Source organism: Zootoca vivipara, chromosome 3, assembly GCF_965207765.1.
Source record: "Zootoca vivipara chromosome 3, rZooViv2.hap1.1, whole genome shotgun sequence".
NCBI classification, from domain to species: domain Eukaryota; kingdom Metazoa; phylum Chordata; class Lepidosauria; order Squamata; family Lacertidae; genus Zootoca; species Zootoca vivipara.
The window spans coordinates 101,245,897-101,267,445 of record NC_142586.1 but is presented as its reverse complement, the minus strand read 5'-3'; the positions used below and the strand labels follow the sequence as shown (position 1 = coordinate 101,267,445).

The 21,549-nt window shown below is 46.2% G+C and overlaps 1 protein-coding gene across 1 annotated transcript in view; it reads right to left on the bottom strand.

Annotated features, from left to right (window-relative positions):
* The window catches only part of TTC7A (tetratricopeptide repeat domain 7A), a 169,859-nt gene that overhangs the window by 117,232 nt on the left and 31,078 nt on the right, over positions 1–21,549 (bottom strand). The window contains exons 9-10 of the mRNA XM_035111163.3: positions 14,862–14,999; positions 13,487–13,570 (exon numbers count right to left, since the gene is read on the bottom strand). Coding sequence (XP_034967054.2) covers positions 13,487–13,570; positions 14,862–14,999 — 222 coding nt within the window. The remainder of the gene's footprint in view (positions 1–13,486; positions 13,571–14,861; positions 15,000–21,549) is intronic.

The window sequence follows — 21,549 nt, the reverse complement described above, 5'->3', positions numbered from 1 at the left end:
CTCACCCCAGAAAACTATCCTAATACCGGTACTGTATTAAGCATTCTCTGTCTCACACACACACCCCACTGTCGCAATCAGAATCCTTTTCCAGTGCATACAGAAAGCCCTTTTCTGCCAAAATTTCAGGTGCTTCTCTCTTGCTCAGCATGCTGCAAGGCTGCCAACACTCCTATGCACAGTTTAGGTATGATACGCAATTCCTGAATTTCCGTACTGCCTGCATTAAACAGAAGCAAGTACTATTCTGCATAGGGACCATTGCATTGGGGGAGGGGGACACAAATGGATTTGGTATAGGAGAAAAGGTAAGTAGAGGCCCCTGGTTTAGGGAAAGTAGATAAGAGACTGGGTTTTCTCTCTCTCTTATAATCATGAATGGTGGGAGATTCAGGTAAGATAAAGGCAAGTGATTCATCACATAGCAGCACATTGTACATACCCACCAACATTCCTCAGATGAAAATAGGGACATTTCTCACACAAACACACACATACAACTCACCCTCCTCGGCCCCCCATTTGTGTCCCTCCCCAGCAGAGCTTTTCCACCACACCAATGTGACACAACACACAGATCCTCCACCATCCTGGGAAAAAAAAAACCTTAGTCCTGATTTTATTTAAACCTTTGGTAGATTTTGAGTGCTGGACCATAAAGAAGGCTGATCTCCGAAGAATTGATGCTTTTGAATTATGGTGCTGGAGGAGACTCTTGAGAGTCCCATGGACTGCAAGAAGATCAAACCTATCCATTCTGAAGGAAATCAGCCCTGAGTGCTCACTGGAAGGACAGATCGTGAAGCTGAGGCTCCAATACTTTGGCCACCTCATGAGAAGAGAAGACTCCCTGGAAAAGACCCTGATGCTGGGAAAGATTGAGGGCACTAGGAGAAGGGGGTGACAGAGGACGAGGTGGTTGGACAGTGTTCTCAATGCTACTAACATGAGTTTGACCAAACTGCGGGAGGCAGTGGAAGACAGGGTCACGAAGAGTCGGACACGACTAAACAACTAAACAACAAAAGATTTACAAAAAGGAAAACACACACCAATAAATACATTTTAGATTAGACACGGACACACAAAGCATTTTTTTAAATTAAAAAAATCAAGACTCCTTGTGCTCCCCCTTTCTTTCTTTCTTCCTGCCCACGGGGCCCTGCCCCCTGTCTGCTCCTCTGAGCCAGCACATCCCAAAGGGCTGGGCCTTGGGAGCCGCAGCGTCTCCTCCTCCTTGCTGACTCTCCAACAGCCGCTGCCCTTTATTTTGCCTGACCTGTCGCATATTTCGCCCAGCCAAAGTTGGCAACCCTAATCACTTTCCACACATTCCCACGAGAAGGTCCTGGCAGGCGAGGGCAAGCCAGCAGTGTCTCTCTCCAGGACTAAAAGAGGAGAAAGGAGGGGAGATGGGCAGAATAAATCCCTTCTCCTTTATGCCCGCGAGTCTGTCAACCCTGACTTTTCCAGCATTGATGAAATGATGGGTCCGTAATTGAAAAGCGGCACAGTTAATCAGCAAGGCAATCTTTAATCCCTTGACAGTGAAGTACAGTAAAGAGTGCATAGCGAACGTTGCAATAAAAGATTACACGGTGGAAAGGGCTCGTTGCCAAATGGAGCTCAGCAAAGTGCCTAACGTGGCTCTGAGAAACAAGCCCCCTGGAAATTCTTGCAACCTTTCCTATCAAATGTTAGAAACGAATGCTTTGCAAACCTGCCAGCATTCCACAGAACAGGGCCATCTTAACCATAGGCACCCAGGCGCTGGGCTCTCAGGGGCGCGAGGCCGAGAGTCCGGGGCCCGAGAGTTGGAGCGCCGTGGCGGGCTCTTCTGCTGCGGGCTCTTCTGCACCACGAGTTCGGGGGCAAGCGAGACAGCGAGGCGCTGAGGCGGCCAACCAGCTCCACCCTCCTGCGCGCCTGGGATTGGTGTAGGGCCATGAAGAGGCCTGCCCAGCGCACGCTGCTTACACCACGAGGCACCTTGCTTCGCTCAGTCACCAACACCAACGCCTCGGGCTGGTTTGTTGCGCTAGGCTCCTTGTGTTTCCTGTTTTCTTTCTTTTCCTGAGCAGAGATAAGTGTGGGACAACTTTGGGGTCCCCCTAAAAAAAGGTTGACAACTCTGGACAACCTGGGGGGGGGCACTGGGTGGATCTTTGCACCCCAGCGCTGCATATGCTTAAGACAGCCCTGCCATGGGAAAATGTTCACATTGTTCACAAACAAGCAAAACATTTATTATGATCATGGGTTGTGTGTGTGCATACACACCAGCAAAGATGGAAGATCCTATATAATGCGGAAGGAATTTGACAAAATGAACTCACACGGCCAGGCCTCATCTGCATTATACATTTAAAACAATATTAAACAGCGATGGCTTCCTTCCAAAGAATCCTCGGAACTCGGGTTTGTTAAAGGTGCTGAGAGTTGTGAGGAGACTTGAGGGCATCCTGAGCAAGTTTGCAGATGACACCAAATTGGGAGGGGTGGCTAATATCCACCCCAAAGGACAGGATCACACTTCAAAATGACCTGAACAGATTAGAGAACTGGGCCAAAGCAAACAAGATGAATTTTAACAGGGAGAAATGTAAAGTACTACACTTGGGCAAAAAAAATGAAAGGCACAAATACAGGATGGGGGACACCTGGCTTGAGAGAAGTACATGTGGAAAGGATCTAGGAGTCTTGGTAGACCACAAACTTGGCATGAGTCAACAGTGTGATGCAGCAGCTAAAAAAGCCAATGAAATTCTGGGCTGCATCAATAGGAGTATAGCGTCTAGATCAAGGGAAGTAATAGTACCATTGTATTCTGCTCTGGTCAGACGTCACCTGGAGTAATGTGTCCAGTTCTGGGCACCACAGTTCAAGAAGGATACTGACAAGCTGGAACGTGTCCAGAGGAGGGCAACCAAACTGGTCAAAGGCCTGGAAACGATGCCTTATGAGGAACGGCTTAGGGAGCTGGGTATGTTTAGCCTGGAGAAGAGAAGGTTGAGGGGTGATATGATAGCCATGTTCAAATATATAAAAGGATGTCATATAGAAGAGGGTGAAAGGTTGTTTTCTGCTGCTCCAGAGAAGCGGACACAGAGCAATGGATTCAAGCTATAAGAAAGAAGATTCCACCTAAACATTAGGAAGAACCTCCTGACAGTAAGAGCTGTTCGACAGTGGAACTTGCTGCCAATGAGTGTGGTGGAGTCTCCTTCTTTGGAGGTCTTTAAGCAGAGGCTTGACAGCCATCTGTCAGGAATGCTTTGATGGTGTTTCCTGCTTGGCAGGGGGTTGGACTGGATGGCCCTTGTGGTCTCTTCCAACTCTATGATTCTATGAGACCCCCCCCCCCGGTCTGCTCGCAGAGCTACAGTTCTCAGAGTAGTTTAACAGCCAGTCCCTCTTCCAGGGAACCTTTGGGAACTGGGATGGATAGACAGGCTGGAGATAAGTGATGATGCTTAAAGATATGTTCAGTGCTCCTGGAGGTTTGCCACTAAATGTCAGAACGTCCCGTCATTTCCCACAGGACGTCAGCAATTTATTACTGGACATTTTCAGCATTAATGAGTTCGTAACACCTGCCAAAGAAAACGCAAGGTTTATTAAAGATAAATAGAGTTCACTGACTCCCTAATGTGATCACTATGATGCTATGAGAGATCATCTTGGCTGTGACACCTGGAAGACCTGCTCCCTGCCTTGCAGGCCGTTCCATCTTGCCTGGAAGGGCAGGGCCTTGACTGACTCCAGCTGCAAAATCTGGGGCTGCTGAACAGACTCTTCCTGTCTTCCTAATGATAGAAGTTGAATTTTTCAACTTTCAAAAATGAGGGGTGTTAAAACGTTTATAACATGATTTGGGAATTTTAAAATATATTTCAGTTAAATTAATATAATTAAAAATCATTAAAAATTATTGCCAGACCCAGGTGGCGCTGTGGGTTAATCCACAGAGTCTAGGGCTTGCTGATCAGAAGGTTGGCGGTTCGAATCCCCATGACGGGCTGAGCTCCCATTGCTTGGTCCCTGCTTCTACCAACCTAGCAGTTCGAAAGCACATCAAAGTGCAAGTAGATAAATAGGGACCGCTCCAGCGGGAAGGTAAACGACGTTTCCGTGCGCTGCTCTGGTTTGCCAGAAGCAGCTTTGTCATGCTGGCCACATGACCCAGGAAGCTGTCTGCAGACAAACGCCGGCTCCCTCAGCCTATAGAGCGAGATGAGCGCCGCAACCCCAGAGTCGGACACGACTGGACCTGATGGTCAGGGGCCCCTTTACCCTTTATGATGTTGCTGATGTTGTTGTTGCTGCTGCTGCTGCTGCTATCAAGCATTACCTGACATTTTCAGAAGGTAAAACTAAAATTATTTAGTTTTCCAAAAGCAGTCCATGTGCTTCGTCATCAAATGAAGACTTACCAAGCTAAATGTCCAAGCGCGAAAATAATAGTGGACTTGAGTTCCTCACACCCAAAAACATATTTTTAGGACCCCTAAAATATTTGGTTTCACCCCCTAAAATGACATGTCCTACAGTGGGTTATTGTTTAGAGGGAGTTGTTGGCTGGGGGTTGTTGCTGTTATTGATATGATTTGTGTGGAAATGGTTCAGTCTGGCTGTGCATTTTTTAATGCTTTATTTGTTGTCTATCACTATTTTTGCTATGTTTTAATTATGTATTGTTTTCATGTTGTGAGGCACTTTGAGCATAGTGCGGAAAGGCGGCATGCAAATAAAATTACGTATGCCTGTATGCATGTGTACGCATGCTAGAGTTGGAATTTAGTGTGCCTGTTAAATCCAACTTTCACAACATCGGAGAAGCCAAACCACATATAGGATAAAATATAGTGGGGCAGTAGTTTGCCTTGATGTGCTTAAACCAGCCTTGAATTGAAGGGGGGGGGGAAGCAATGCTAGCAAAAGTAGAAATTATGGGGTCTCCCACTATCTGAAGGGCTGCCACTGCCATGTAGAAGATGGAACAGACTTGTTTGCCGTTGCTCCAGAATGCAGGGCTAGATCCAATAGGAGAAGGGTAGGAGCTGTTGGACAGTGGAACAGACCACCTCATGAGATTGTGGATTCTCCTTTGCTAGTGATGCTTAAGCAGAGGCTGGGCGATCATCTGGGATGCTTTAGCTGAGTGCTGAGAATTGAGCACTGAGCACTGAGTATTGAGATGACCTAGATCCCTTCCAACTTCATGATATACAGTATATAATTACAGAGAAATATATAGACAGGTGGATCTTTGGTACAAACTACATCCCATAAGAGATGATATGGAGTTCTGGGTCTGCATCTTCAGACTGGGGGAGGGAGGAGATCTTCAGCGGCAGTCGTGAGCATCTCTATGCGTACCAAATTCCAGCTGCATTTACTAGCGCATGTGCTTGTGCAACGCATGCGCATGTGCTGTTGTGTTGTGTGCACAAGAATGAGAGAATGAATGATCACACATATTAGAGTAATAGTGGATTCCGCAGCGTCTGTGTAGGGTCTAAATAATCAGATAATTAAAATGTTAGTATTCCTCAGTCAGGCTGTGGGTGGAAAGTTCATTGTTTGCAAGATCCAGCGCAAGATAGTAATAATTAGACTTATTAGTGATGCGACTTTAAACTGGGAAAGAATTTCAATACAAGTTCTAGGTCTGCATACAAAACTCCATATTTGGATGTCTCTGATCAATGCATAGGGTGGGCGTGTCCCCCCCCCAAGCCAAACGTGAAGCAGACTTCAGTTTCTCAGTTCTGGGCCGCAACACCTGCTGTTCACCCATTACAGTACAGCCAAGCTCTTCCCTGCACATCTCTTTAAAAAGAATTTTTTTTGGCAAGCTACAGATCTGTGTGCGGAGAGCTGTCTCTTTCATGCTTCTGACAAGGGTCTTAAGAACCCCTCTGCTGGATCATCAGATCAAAGGCTTGCCCAGTCCAGCATCCTCTTTCTCAGAGTGGCCAATCAGAGTGGCCTCTGGGAAGTCCACAAATAAATAGGACATGAGGGCAGTGAATGATATTCAGAAGCCTCTTAGTTACTCTGTAAACCATCAAGGTCAGTAATCATTGTTCTTAAGGCTTTGGAAGGCAGGACAAGAACTAATATCTGAAAATTGCAGGGAAGCAAATTTCAGCTAAGCATTAAGTGACATTTCCTAATGATAGAAGTTGTTTGACAACACAACAGACTGGCTCTGGAGACGGTTGACTCTCCTTCGCTGGAGCTGTTCTACCAGGGATGTATGAGTTGCATTCTGCATTGCAGGTCCTGCACTGAGCAGTAGTTTGGATTTGATGGTCCCTTCCATCCCTGATTAAAAAACTGATATTTAAAATGATCTATTAATAATGCATTAGCTTAAAGAGTTAAGTGCATTGCTACTGAAGTATATTGAAGTAATATGGGAATGACAAAATGACTGGAAATAAACCAATTTGATCAAGCAGGGATATTGAATTTATGATATGAATGACACAGAATTAATAGAAGTGAAATTATTTATTAATGAATTTAAGAAATTGATGGCTTTCATTGCATGGATTAATGATAACTTAATTCCTATAAATTAATTCCAATGTAACACACACACACACACACACACACACACACACACACACTAGATGGAGTCACAGAAGAACCATCCAAGCTTTATCTGGGGGGAAACTGCATCCAGAAAAAAAAAAAACCCAGAGCAGAAGGATGAGGTGTGTTCCCTTCCTGATATGTATGGGGAAAATTTAGCTACCAAACTTAAAGCTGTGGATGAAAAGGGGGGTGGAAATGTGGTCGATATCTAGCATGCACAAAAGTTGATTTCAAGTCAGTTTGGTACATACAGAGGACTATGATGGGAACGGATTACCTAAGCTGGTTTTAAAATATACAATTAAGCAGCTTCCAGAAGAAACAGTATAGAAATTGGATTGCAGCAACTGGGAATGTACTGATTTCAAAAAGCCCCCCCCCCCATTTTTTTTACAAGCATACATACTGAGCAGAAGGCAAGCCGTCTTTCAAACAGAGCTAGTCTTTCAAAGCAGGGCAAGCTTTTCCCCCCAGAGCAAACAATATACCCTTTGGGCTGCAGAGGCCACTGCAAAATGCAGGTTTCTCTGTCTTCCCTGGGCTGTCTTCCAAATCCAAATGAAGTGGATACACATGATGAGCATGTTGTCATATATGCTTGCAACCTTCCTTGCAACCTCAGATTCTAGTTCTCTTAATCTGGTGCAATTTGGTGCCTAGATTCAGCTGATATTATACACTTGTCGCCCCATGTGGCAGCTGGGAGCTGGTGCTTCAAGGATGGGAGAGACTGCCAGGCAGTCTGTTTCCAATCCTTGCCATTAAAGCAATTGCCTAGGATTAGAGAGATTATATAATCTAGTTGTAAACCCACTCCCCAGAGTTTATGACGGCGACCCAATATCCCACATTCGCTGTTCAAGCCGCTGGCTGCGATCCAAGCACAGCGGCGATATAGCTCTTTCTGGTTTTGATGGATTTTCAGGAATCTTTGGAAATTTCCATGTGCTTAGAGAGACAAATCTCTCTCTATCTCCCTCTCCCCACTACACGCCCTCTTGCCCCTCCTCTCTCGGCAGAGAAATCGACCCACTGAGTGTCCTCTAGCTGGCTGACCTTTGTAACGGAATCTTGAACCGGTACAATCTTTTAAACTTCCTTTCCTTGCTTGTGCTATTTAAGGAGCCAGCGAAGGCCCCTGCAACTCCCAAGGCTCCTGGCTGCAAGGAAAGACAAATGTACGGCTGCTGCCTTATTTCTTTTTTAAAGTGCGTTACTTAGCAACCAGGCTAAGCTTTTGAAAGGAAAGCAACCAGAAGGAGCATCTCAAACCATTCCATCCCTTTGCTGCTGCAGAACGTTATACCCCAGATATTATTTATACAGTTCCCCCTAACTTTCTAAAAGGGTTTCTTCCACCCTTGCAAGCTGCCAGGTCAAACTTTGAAACTGGCCTTCAGGAGGGTGGGGTTGTGGTCATGGCAGACTTTTGGAGCATTTGCGTACTGGACACAATGTCTATTTATATTTCCATCTGAGAAATGTTGGAGGGTATGGAATAGGGTTTCCCTGTTTTCATCTGAGAAATGTTGGCAGGCATGACATTGCCCTCCTTTCATCCCAAAGAGCTCACAGAAGTCTGTTTATTCCTTTCTCTGTTCCTTCCCTCACCCGCACCTCACAAGAAACCTGTGACAGAAATTTGTTTTTTTCATTACATTTACAAATCGCCCTTTCTCCACATGGAGCATGAGAAAACGACAAAAACGACAGACCGGCAAAACGCAGCAGCGTTTGGCCGAGACACAGGGCTAAGCAGGGCATAACAGGTCCCATTAATCCAGACCTCGGCCTCCTTCGCATTTATAGAATCATAGAATTGTAGAGTTGGAAGGGACACCAAGGGTCATCTAGTCCAACCCCCCGCAATGCAGGAATCTTTTGCCAAAATGGGGATTGAACCCATGACCCCAAAATTAAGAGTCTCATGTTCTACCAACTGAGCTATCTTGCAGCATCTTACTTTAAAACAGGGGCACTGATCCTTATTCTCTCCCACACACGACATCCATCTGTTTCTTGCTCCGGGCACCAATATCGCCCCTTTCTCCAAAACAGAAACAGAAACAAGTAGCTGGAGCAACAGACTGAAGTGAGGCAAGACACAAGGTGGTCCAGCACCTATCATGACATGGAGTAGTGGCTAGGATAGGAAGGTGGGTGTCAGCCAGGAGTTCCTTGTGCCAGAGACTCCAGAACACCCAGAGGCAGATTCTTCTGTGGAATTATCCCCTTCACAACAGGGACGTCACATTCCCCAGCACCTGCTTGGCCAGTGAAGGCCACACACACAAGGCAGGAGAGGTGCAAAAACAGAGGAATACCCTGTTAAGGTTTCCTCCACAATTCAGGGAACGTTAGCCCAAGAGGGACAGAAAGCCTCCTATGCTCTCCAGACCTTCTACAGAAAGTCGACAACATACATTGCGATCCAAAGGCCTGCAAGCTTGGCTGACCCTGCTTGCTACTTGACCAACATCCCCCTGGAGTGTTTATTGTGGGCGAGGAGGAGGGAGAAGGAGAGGTCTGGTCAGGGCGGCAGAGGATGCCAAGCAGTGGCAGCCCCGCACCATGCTAGACTGGCAGGTGGCAGCTGAGGGGTCCACCAGTGAGAGGGAATGAAGGAGAGGGGGAGGGATGGAAGGAAAGGAGAAATCGCTCCTTCTCCCTTCTTTCTATTGGCCCTTGTGCCAGGCCAGGCTCTTCCTCAGCTGCACCAACAGCGACACAACTACCATTTGGGGCCAAAACTGGACAAGGGACACTTTTGTTCAAAAACAGGAAGATCCTGTTTTCCTAGGGACAGGTGTTAACCCTAGCCCTTCCCCCACTATACATGCAAACATAGCAGACACATGAAAGGCAACACATGTGTCACAGTGAACATCCCATGGGCTTCTCACCTGAGTTGGGGATATAAATCCAGTGCTCTATATCACGACACCAGACTGGCATGAGAGCCACTTAAAATGTGAAACAGTCACCCAGGTTAACAACCATCTCTGAATATCAATGCACTCGGCACACAGTTTATTAAACAGCAAGGGAGCACCTTGCCTCTGCACATCGCCGACCTTTTCCTTTTTAAAAGAAAAAAAGGGAAGGAGATGAAAGCCCAACGAAAATGGTGATAATGGATTGCAGAGAAGCCTCGCTGCACTTTCCCCGCCCGACGCTCTGCCAAAATTTACAGCGGCACAGCAAACATCAGCTGGGAGCCGTTTGATTCTCTCGCCCACGCAAAAGCTCAGAGTAACCAAGGCATCGGCGAGAGCAGAGCAGCTCTTTGCAAAGCCTCCCCTTCACTCCTTGCCATGCCCAGAACATATCTCAAGCGTCAATTAAGGGAGGCAGAACTGCTGTCTCCTTTGCCCATGGGCCTTCATTCGCACACAGCCAAAGGGAATCAGAATTAGAGCCTCTTCTAGAAGATCAGATCTTGTGTTCTCACTGTCAGTACTACACATAGGGAGAGTCCTGTTGGATCAGACCCCAGGTCCATTGCTTCCAGCATCCTGTTCCCCTCACTGGCCAACTAGATGCCACCAGCAGAACAGACCATTCCAGTTATGGTTCCCCAGAGGCTGGTAATTCAGAGACACAGTGTCCCTGGCTCTAGAGCAGGCATCCCCAAACTTCGGCCCTCCAGATGTTTTGGACTACAATTCCCATCATCCCTGACCACTGGTCCTCTTAGCTAGGGATCATGGGAGTTGTAGGCCAAAACATCTGGAGGGCCGCACTTTGGGGATGCCTGCTCTAGAGGAAAGAATAGCCTCGTCCTCCTAAAATTTGGCTAGTCCCCTTTTGAAGTCAACTAAGATGGTAGCCAGCCTTTTCCTCACTTCATTTAAAGCACACGGCTTTCCCCCAAAGAATCCTGGGAACTGTAGTTTGCTGAGGATGCCGAGAGTTGCCAGGATACCCCTATTCCCCCCACAGATGCTACAATCCCCGGATCTAGGGATTTAACAATCAACCCCTTTCCCCAAGGGAACTCTGTTTTGAATCATAGGAGCAGTGATTCATGCCACTAAGCTACGAGTGTTCCATGTTTATGGGCAGGCAAAACCAGCATAGCATGTATGCATCCCTATTAATTATACACAGCAACATATCCCCTTCAGACCCTGTTTCCTGTCTCCGAGATGGACTGGCCGTTCTTCCGTGTGCGCTAGAGACCAAAGGCCTGCTTCTGATTGGCACCAGCGACCCTCATGTGGCCTTGCAAGAGAAACATCTTCAAACAATTCTTACTCAGGAACCTCTGAGCCTGGTTTAAGTGCCCCCGCCACTTTTGTTCCCCGTGTTTGGATCCTGTGCGGAAAGCTAAGTATAAGGGAGTTGGGGTTGGAGAAAAGCTAGCCACTCTCCATCCTTGTTTCCCAACTACCCTCCTGCCTAAAAACTTGACAGCCCTTATGGAGAGCTAGAATTTGGACGGATCTGATGCAGTTTTCCCTGGTGGAAGCTATCCGGTCTGGCTCTAGTCTGTGCCGGGATGGGAAGCTGCTGAGGAGCCCCTGTGTGTGACACCTTGACTTCCATCGCAACAATGAGAAAAGCCAGTATATTTTTTGTTAGTAGTTATCAATTCACTAGCGCACCTGCAAACTATATTCAGCACATTTCATGATCCATGCTGTTCATAGTGGGGGGACGGGGACTGCATACCTAGAACAGAGGGAGCAACCCGTTTTCCGTCAAGGGCTACACTCCTTCAGGAGTAATGTGGAGGGCATGACACACATGGTGTGCCCCCAAACCTTGTTTTCTCTCTCTTTCCGGCATCTCCTCCCTTCCCACCCAACAGGCTGCTGCAGGAAAAGGGACAGGCCACTCATCTCAGAAATCCGAACTTTCAAAATTAGGCTGCAGGTTGCAGTTGATTGAGAAAGTACAGCCTTTGTTCAAGAAAGTCAAAACGCCATTATAAAGTATGAATACGGATAAACCTTTGCATTGCACTAATAGGTTGGCCAGCAAGAGAAAATCGGTGTTATTTTTCTCCTTTTACGAGCGCTTACAAGGTGGTGTTTTTACCAAGCTCAGGTTGGAAAACCTAGGCCTTTTTAAAATGTGTTTTTCCCCCGGGGGGGAGGGGTTATAGAGTTGTTGTTGTTATTATTTTGAGTATGTATTTTGTGGTTTTGTATTTTGACTTTATTCTGTGAAACGCCCTGAGAGCTGCTTGGTATAGGGCGGTATAAAGGTAAAGGTAAAGGGACCCCTGACCATTAGGTCCAGTCGTGACCGACTCTGGGGTTGTGCGCTCATCTTGCATTATTGGCCGAGGGAGCCGGCGTATAGCTTCCAGGTCATGTGGCCAGCATGACAAAGCCGCTTCTGGCAAACCAGAGCAGCACATGGAAACGCCGTTTACCTTCCCACCGGAGCAGTTCCTATTTATCTACTTGCATTTTGACGTGCTTTCGAACTGCTAGGTTGGCAGGAGCTGGGACCAAGCAACGGGAGCTCACCCCGTCACAGGGATTCGAACCGCCGACCTTCTGATCAGCAAGCCCTAGGCTCAGTGGTTTAACCCACAGCGCCACCTGGGTCCCTTATAGGGTGGTATATAAACCCAATAAATAAATAAGAAATAAAGAAACCACAGCAGAGAGGGTCCAGGACACAAGATGAGTACAAGAGCTGATCCTCTGGTTACTCTTTACAAGATACTGTACTAGGATCAAAGATTTTGAAGATTTGTGGGGCAATTGAAGCGCTTGTCACGCTGTGTTTCCATCATGTCACATATTTATTCCCGGTGCTGCAAGTCTGAAAGTAAAACCTCGGGATGTGGGCTCATGTTTCTAATGAGGTCAGGAATTGGCTGTGGCAGAGAGACAGGTGAAAAGAGATCTTCTGCCTTGGAAAACCTCAAGTGCCTTTGGTGGTCTGGGGAGATAGCATCCTCTTTCCTCCCTGCCCCCATCCCTCTGGCTCTCTGCCATCAAGCTGCAGAGTATGATAAAAAAACCCTAGTCCACATGTCCTGTCCCTGCCATTAGTGAGATGACAGCATTGCAGAGGATAGAGCCGGAATCCTTTGGGAAAGTTTCAGTGCCTGGGCTGAAATACTGCACAGATGGAGAAAGAAATTGCTTCTGCTCAAAGTGTCAGACACAGAATATTTTACAGATCTCGGATCAATTCGCGAAGATCATGCCATTTAGCTTCCAGAATATTTAACAAGATTAGGTAGGGGACCAGGAACATCCTTGCAGTATAAAAAGCTGCCTTATATCGTAGCCAAGATTATTTAGTTCACAAATGTTTGTACTTCAGCAAAGAAAGGCTGTGCTCCAGTTATATAGAATGTACTTTGTTCTTTGGGCAACCCAACTTTGCTTTGAGAGTTAACGTACTCAAAATGCCACAGTCAAATGGAGTCAGGGAGCAGGATTCGAAGTACGAGCAGCAGAAACGAAATGATAACAAATGTTATAGACTAGAGGATATGGATTGGATAAATGTATGGTGTACAATGCAGCAGGAAGAAGGGTGGGAACATCATGGAAGTAAGGGTAGGAAGTCAAAATGCCAATAGGAATTAATATTAAAGTTGAAGTTAATATGTAATATTTTGGGGGGGAAATTCAATGAAAATCTAAATTAGAAAGGAAAAGATAGAGTTAACACGCTCAACCACCTGAGCTCAGCATTGGAAGAAACTGTGATTAGAGTAATACTTTATGCACCTATTAATCAATATCATATTACAATAATACTCATACTGGGCCTGTTTGGGGGAAAGGATGGGATGTAAACAAACAACAACAGTAGTTCAAATTACCATTTGCTTTGGAGAATTGAGTACAGATAATGGAAACTTTTCCATGAAGGTAAATGTTCTTTGTGTTTGTTTGTGCCTTACCTTGCCACAAGCTGCCATGGAAAGAGCCAGTTGATACCATAGGTGAAATTCACCAAACGCAAGTTTCATTGCTCTCTCCAAACACTGGGGAGAAAAAGAAGAAAGCACAAGTATTATCACTAGCAGATTCTCAACTTTTGTGGAATTCATTACCAAAAGGTTGGGGGAGGGGGGGACCTAGGTGATTTTATATTTTTCAGTGGGGATAAAAAAATGTCCATCTGGCATAGTTCAGGTTTTAGCTGCACAAGAGACACCCTGATCCGGTGGGATCAAGTAAAGTCTCTTGGGTGCCTCTTGGGAGAACACATTTTCATCAATATATTAGATCCAATTCTCTTAAGTTGTGTGTGTCTCCTCTCCCCCCCCCAATAATTTTTATTAAATTTTCTGTTTTACAATTTAGAATATTCATTCAAACAACCTTAAAATCTCAGTGACTTCCCGTCTTCTCTTTCCATGGTTCATTTTGCATGACATGAATCCCTGCATATCTTACATAAACTAAACCATTCAGTATTCCATTGTTACATCCATCAAAACTTATTTACACTGTTGACTTTATCTTAATGCTGCCAGCGGTTTCAAGCGTGCACAATCCCCCCCCCACATATTCAGTAAACATTTTCCAATCTTCTTTAAACGTATCTTCTTCATGTTCTCTTATTCTTTATGTTAGACCCGCAAGCTGCGCATAACTCCATCAGTTTAAGTTGCCATTCTTCTTTAGTTGGGACCTTGCTCGTTTTTCCATAGCCCCCCCCCAAAAAAAGAAAGAGTAGGAAAATGGGAGGGTGGAATGGTGCGACCTATAGGAACTCTCCTGCTAGGAGGTGAGGATACAGGGCAGGCATCCCCAAACTTCGGCCCTCCAGATGTTTTGGACTACAATTCCCATCTTCCCCAACAACTGGTCCTGTTAGCTACGGATCATTGGAGCTGTAGGCCAAAACATCTGGAGAGCCGCAGTTTGGGGATGCCTGATACAGTGTAACGTTTTGTTGCAGGCCCGACTCATCTCAGCTGACAGCCATCCCCACATCCCGCGACAGCAAAATTTCAGAAGTGAATTACGCTCCTCGTATCGCTGCAGCGTCGTGGGAAGAAGGCGCATTACAGCAGCTCCCACGCTGCCAGCGTTAAGAAAGGTGGCCTTAGGAGTCTCCCTCCTCTGGAGTCATGGGATGAATTGCACACGGCCCCAGGCAGAACATGTGTATACCCATAAATGTTTCAGTTAGATGTAGTGCCACTTGGATACACTTCAGCAAACGTTATAAGCAAGCTGGTGTGTGTTTGGAAGAACATAGAGTGCTGCCTTGTTGTTTTGGGGAGGATTAAAAAAAGAAAGAGAAGAAAACCTAGGAGTAGATACCTCAGAAAGCATGACATACTGCCCTCTTCTGCCCAGCGTGATAGTTAGAAGATCGTAAACCGCCGACGCATCCCGGAGACTGATGGCTCGGTCGTCTTTTTGGTCAGGGGCCCGGCTAATTACTGCGTCCTGGTTTGCCTGGGAGTGAATTCAGAATAAAAAGAGAGGTCAGGTCCCGGAGGAACGAGCGGAGACAGCCAAGCACACCTCAGAAAGAGGTCGCCATCTATGCACTGCATGTCCAAGCAAAAGTGCCCATATGCAGCCCCCTGCTTTCATCCGCAGGAAGCTAATTTGGGAAGGCAGAATGCATTTACAGAAATGCTGGGAGACGATTCCCTCAGATTATCTCTCGGAAACCTCTAGAATGAGAGACGACAAGAGGCCCCACAGCACCAGAATGCTTCAAGGCCCGGGGCTGCACTTAAAATGGTGCGCCCAATTACTTCAGCTGCCTGCAAGTTTACGACGGCAACCTTTTAAAACGATGCAAGACAAAAGAATACTCCTCCACTTTTTCCCGTGGTCTGAAAAATGTGGGTTTGCGTTAAGTATCGCAACATCCTCTTTTCAATGTTATGGCGTTCTCTAAACTGTGGCTCCAATACAATCGTCTCAAAACTCAATGGCAGGGTTTTGGACGGCAGCTCGACAAACCCTCTGTACCCCACTCATGCCCTCCAACATTCCTCCAATGAAAACAGGGGCATCCATACCCTCTGATGGAAATAGGTAGAGGTAAAGGTAAAGGGACCCCTGACCATTAGGTCCAGTCGTGACCGACTCTGGGGTTGTGCGCTCATCTCGCATTATTGGCCGAGGGAGCCGGCGTATATCTTCCAGGTCATGTGGCCAGCATGACAAAGCCGCTTCTGGCAAACCAGAGCAGCACATGGAAACGCCGTTTACCTTCCCACCGGAGCAGTTCCTATTTATCTACTTGCATTTTGACGTGCTTTCGAACTGCTAGGTTGGCAGGAGCTGGGACCAAGCAACGGGAGCTCACCCCGTCACAGGGATTCGAACCGCCAACCTTCTGATCGGCAAGCCCTAGGCTCAGTGGTTTAACCACAGCGCCACCAGGGACGTCCTAAAGAAAAGCAGGACATTCCAGGATCAAATCAGAAACTAGGGCAGCTTCTGTAAATCTGGGGCTGTCCCTGGAAAATAGGGACACTTGGAGGGTCTGCACTGCTTAGTAGTACAAAACGGTTCGGCTTTAAGATGTTTTGCACTGCAGCACGGCTGCAGAGAGTCCTCCTCAGGTTAATGTTGACTTGCAAAAGAATATGTTGCTTAAAACATACTTATTTTCCCTGTCAGGTGCAAACCCTAGAGTGCAAACAGCTCCAAAAAGCACAGCTATGGACCCATAAGAGCACCATCCTGTTCCCAGATGCCTCTGGGAAGTCTGATACAGAACAAGATAGCGACAGCCCCCTCCCACATTTGTTACCGGGCATTAAGAGACATGCTTGCTGTCACCCCAAGGGGTAGTCTTCAGCTACTGAAATCTCCATGTATCTGTTTGTTCCCCTTTGTAAAGCCATCTAAGGCAGGAGCAGAGAGAACAAAGTTGAACAGAAGTGCAACAAATAAATAAATCCTAATTGTTTTATCCAGCTCCTTCTCCCCAGGCCTCCTGTGAGCTCCTCTCCTAGATTTGGCTTGGAGTCTCCAGGAATTGACCTCGCTCTCCAGCCATCTGCTAAAACCAGTCTTGGGAGATTTGACAAGCCACCACCAGTTGGGCCCACAAGGTGTCCATAAGGCTAATTCTTGGTTTCTCCATTAACTACCTCGTTGATCTTGTGACAGGAATATCTGCCCTCAGGAATATAGATCATAATGAGAACAGAAAGGCAGCTGGGTATCAGCTGAATCCCTGTATAATCCAGTATGATCTACTGGATCATGTGGAAACAAAATTTTAAAAAATTCCTTCCAGCAGCACCTTAGAGACCAACTAAGTTTGTCATTGGTATGAGCTTTGGTGTGCATGCACACTTCTTCAGATACACTGAAAGAGAAGTCACCAGACCCTTATATATAATGAGAGGGTGGGGACAAACATAGTTGGTCTCTAAGGTGCTACTGGAAGGAATTTTTTTATTTTGTTTCGACTGCGCCAGACCAACATGGCTACCTCCCTGTAAAATAGATGCTCTATCACTGGTGGGTGGGCATGTCCCCCCCCAAAAAAAGAAAGTCATTTGAACTTGTCAATTCACTCTGAGCAGAGAGAGATGAGCAGGAAATGGATTTAGAGCCAATTCATACTCTCACTCCTCAACTGTTCCCAGAGGTGTGGCTATTCTTTATGCCCTAATACAAGAGGAACGTTAAAATCTATTCAGTGAAGGAAAGCTTTTTTCTGGAGGTTTAATCTTCTGTGGGCCATAATCAACGGCACTTTGTCACGGGGCATTCTTTGAAAAGGAAGATTTAAAAAGAGCAGTGGGGAAAGGCAGAAGTTTATGGAAGGATGTGCATAATCAACCTCACTGTCAATTAAACCTTTCCACACATTGCATACCACGCTATTAAAAAGTTTCTGCACCAGCAGCTCTGCAGCAGCGTTTATTTGTGAAAAATAGCTGTGCCGAACAAGCCCCCACATATTCTGAAAGCCAGTAATCAGCTTCGCATCAGAGTCAGCTATTTCAAGCATTTGTCAGTGGGCCAAACTAGGAAATTTAAAGTGATGCCTTAGCACAGATAGAATATTCACCCGAACTAGTACATTACCGCAAGCTTTGGGCTTACGAAAAAAGGGGACAGGAATACATGTAACTACAAATACCGCCTGTTAGCACTGCAATAAAAAGGAAGTGCTTCCTATATGTTCCAAGCACAGGCAATGATGCCATACACCAAATGCAGAAGGAACATGGAATAATAATAATAATAACACCGGTAATATTTTGTATACCACCTTTCATCCCTAGGGCGGTTCACAACATAAAAATACAATTTAATTATCACTTGCACAAATAGTGTTTCTTCTTTTGACCATAATCACTTAAGAAAGTTGGAGAGTGGATGGATCTACACACAGGGGGGGAAACACTATAAATACCGTAAGTCAGAAATTAAATCGTTATAACAATATTTCTAAATAAATAAAAAACCTGATGTAAAAATGCTATAGAAAGGTCTTGTGGTCTCTGACGTCATCTGGTGTTGCTTGTTTATAACACATTCAAATCACTGCATTTTGACTAATGTAGTCAAATAACGTCTAATATTGTACAACTATGAGGTTTTCCTCATAGCTGGGGGTTGTTTGAAACTTATTTATTTAGTGAAACTTCATAGTAACACCTTACCTACAAGGCCACATTTCACTACAGTGACATGTGAATTTGCCAATTCTTAAACTTTGTACCAGTGACTATTTGAGATTCCTTTTCAGGTGCTTACAAGAACATAAGAAGGCCCTTCGAGATCAGGCCAACGGCCCATCTATCCCAGCATCCCCTTCTCACAATGGCGCCTGTGAGAAATCCACAAGCAGGGCCCAAGCAGAAGAGCCCTCTGCAAGCATGTAGCTCAAAGGCCAGGGCACATGCCTTAGATGCAGAAAAGTCCCCCGTTCAGTCCCTAACAACTCCAGCTAAAAAGGGATCACTGGTGGAGAGCCAGAGTGGTGTAGTGGTTAAGAGCGGTGGACTCGTAATCTGGTGAACTGGGTTCATGTCCCCGCTCCTCCACATGCAGCTGCTGGGTGACCTTGGGCTAGTCACACTTCTCTGAAGTCTCTCAGCCCCACTCACCTCACAGAGTGTTTGTTGTGGGGGAGGATGGGAAAGGAGTATGTTAGCCACTTTGAGACTCCTTCGGGTAGTGATAAAGCGGGATATCAAATCCAAACTCCTCCTCCTCCTTCTGTCTCTAGGACCCTGGAGAGCAGCTGCCCATCAGAGGAGGCAACACTAGGCTAGATGAACACATAGTCTGAGCTGGTATAAGTCCGTTTCCTGCGTTCTAGAAACGGACATCTCTGTTGCTTCCGTCTCTAAGAAGAGTTTCTAGTCCTTAAGAATGCATGCAGGGACGCTCACTGGAAAACCCGCAAATGTGCATATATTTCAGGAATGGACTGGGCTGCTTCCAAAATCATATTCCATACTCGCAGGGTGACCTTTCAAAGCAATTATGTGAGTGCTCTACATACAGAAATGTTATGCAGAGATGGTGACGTGGCAGAATCACCATATGGTGCCTCCAGCTTGGAGCAGAGTTGCAAATTCAGACCGACGGCAGACAAAAATGAAAAATCCTTCCTGGGGCCCCCAACTCCCCTGTATGTCCCAAAGCGGATAAGAAGGAAGCCAGCAAGGCAGACCACCGAGCACCCTCTAGTACCTTCAAAATATGGTTCTACGGTCATCCTGTGATTCTACGGCCATCACCACATCCTGCGGTAGCAAACTCTGTCGTTTAACCATGCGCTCGGTTGTCCGATTCAACACACGGGTGGGGGGGGGGCGTTTGACGTAAGCCGAATGAGCTCATTCGGAGCACAGAACTACAGGGCACTGTGACATAAGAGTGAGTGATGTGATGATTGACAGAGTGGAAGTGGGATGGGATGCTGGGTGGAGTGAGAAAGAGTGACAGGCAGAGAACCGCGGGTGGGAACATGACGTTTGGAGCTGTGAGGAGAACAGAGGGGAACAAATGACTGAGAGAGGTAATGGGAGCAAACGTACATGACTTAAGTTATCTCGGGATAGCATCAGAATTATGAGTGACTCCGTATAAAACCTCTTTCATATTAGAGAGCTTTGAAACTCAGCTCTGGAATAAAGAACAATACTGAAGCTGTTGAAATCCTTCACTGGAGATTACCCTCTGCTCTGAAATTGATAAGCATTTATCAATTATAACCAAACACCTAAGTTATTTGAGGAGAGCGTTTTCACCAGGGCAGGCTCACGCTATTGTATTGTCCCCTTCCTAGCCACCAACCTGCACCCTACATCTTGTTTGCACTGGGGATGTGTAGTACCGGGGGGGGGGGAGTCGTTCCCTCCTCCAACGTTTCCCTCCCCTGCCCAACAACAACCAGCCTCCTTCCCCCTGTTCTACAGAAGTGAAGTAAAAGCATTTGTTGTAGTTCCTTGGGTGGAATGAGGGAGCGGAGATGCAGCTGAACTTTCTTAAAAATAGCACCTACACTGCTATTTTAAAAAAAAAAAAAACGACGACCAGCAAATAGGGTCTGCAACAAAATTTTGCAGGGCGGATTGTGCCTGTTCAGGGTTTCAACCATTTTCTTCTCTTCCAGGACACTCTGTTCCACACACACACCTAGTTTTAAACACATATTCACATACCAAGTCAGTCAGCATTCAGTGCACGCTGAGCGTGCTCAGTCCTCACAGGTCTGTCTCTGATTTATGCACACCTTTGGGGTCTCCCCTCAACCTGAAATATTTTTTATTTATTTCTGCAAACCATAGAATTGTAGAGTTGGAAGGGACCCCAACGGTCATCTAGTCCAGGCATAGGCAAACTTGGCCCTCCAGATGTTTTGGGACTACAACTCCCATCATCCCTAGCTAACAGGACCAGTGGTCAGGGATGATGGGAGTTGTAGTCCCAAAACATCTGGAGGGTCGAGTTTGCCTATGCCTGATCTAGCCCAACCCCCTGCAATGCAGGAATCTTTTGCCCTTGAGTTTCCCAAAGCTTGTTGAGATGCATTGCAGATTCTGGTCTTGTTTTGCCTGCATAAGGATCCACAGCCGAAAAAGGGAAAACGCTATTAGTTTGTAGAATTCTACCCAACTAACCCAATAGAGCCAACGAAAAGAATGGAGCATTTAAAAAAAAAACTAAGAAGAATTGGGAGTGTGGAAGCTAGAGGCCACTTAGCTCAACATCTGTCCCACGAAAACTGGTGGGGAGCACTGTTAAAGATGGTATTCCATGCTAAGGATTGTAAGAAAGGAATCAAAAATAAAACTGTCAAAATATCCTAATGCCTTTATACAAATCTATGGTGCAAACAACACTTAGAATACTGTGTACGCCTCTGAAAGGCTCCTGCGGGGCTGCAAACGGTACAACGAAAGGGGGGCGACCAAAATAACCGAGGGAGTGGAGCAATTCCACTATGGGGAAATGTTACGGCATTTGGGGCTTCCTAGTTTGGAGAAAAGGTAAGAGGAGACCTGACATAGATGGAGGGCTTTTTTTTTCCAGTCAGAACTTGCCGGAACTCAATTCTGGCACCTCTCAGATGGGCGCCATTGCCTTTGTAAGAGAACAAGGGAGGCATTCATGGTGAGCTCCAGCACCTCTTTCTCTAGAAAAATAGCACTGTGGGGAAAAGTACTTCTTCACACAGAGTATGGTTAAACTACGGAATTTGTTCCCACAAGAAGTAGTAAGGGCTGCCATCTTGGATGGCTTTACAAGAGGAGTAGACAAATTTAGGGAGAATAAAACTATGAATGCCTGCTAGCCAAGATGGTGATGTCCCGCTTCTTTTGCTGGCGGCACTATGTATTCGTTGCTGGGAATCGTATGTGGAGATTCCCACCTGCACTAAATGGGCTTTGGCCTGATCCAGCAGGCCTCTTCTTCCTGTCCTTACTCAAGCAAAAGGCAACAGAAATTTTTGCAGTCCTGCTTCCGCCACCTTCCCTCTTTCTCAGACATTTTTCCAGGTCAAATC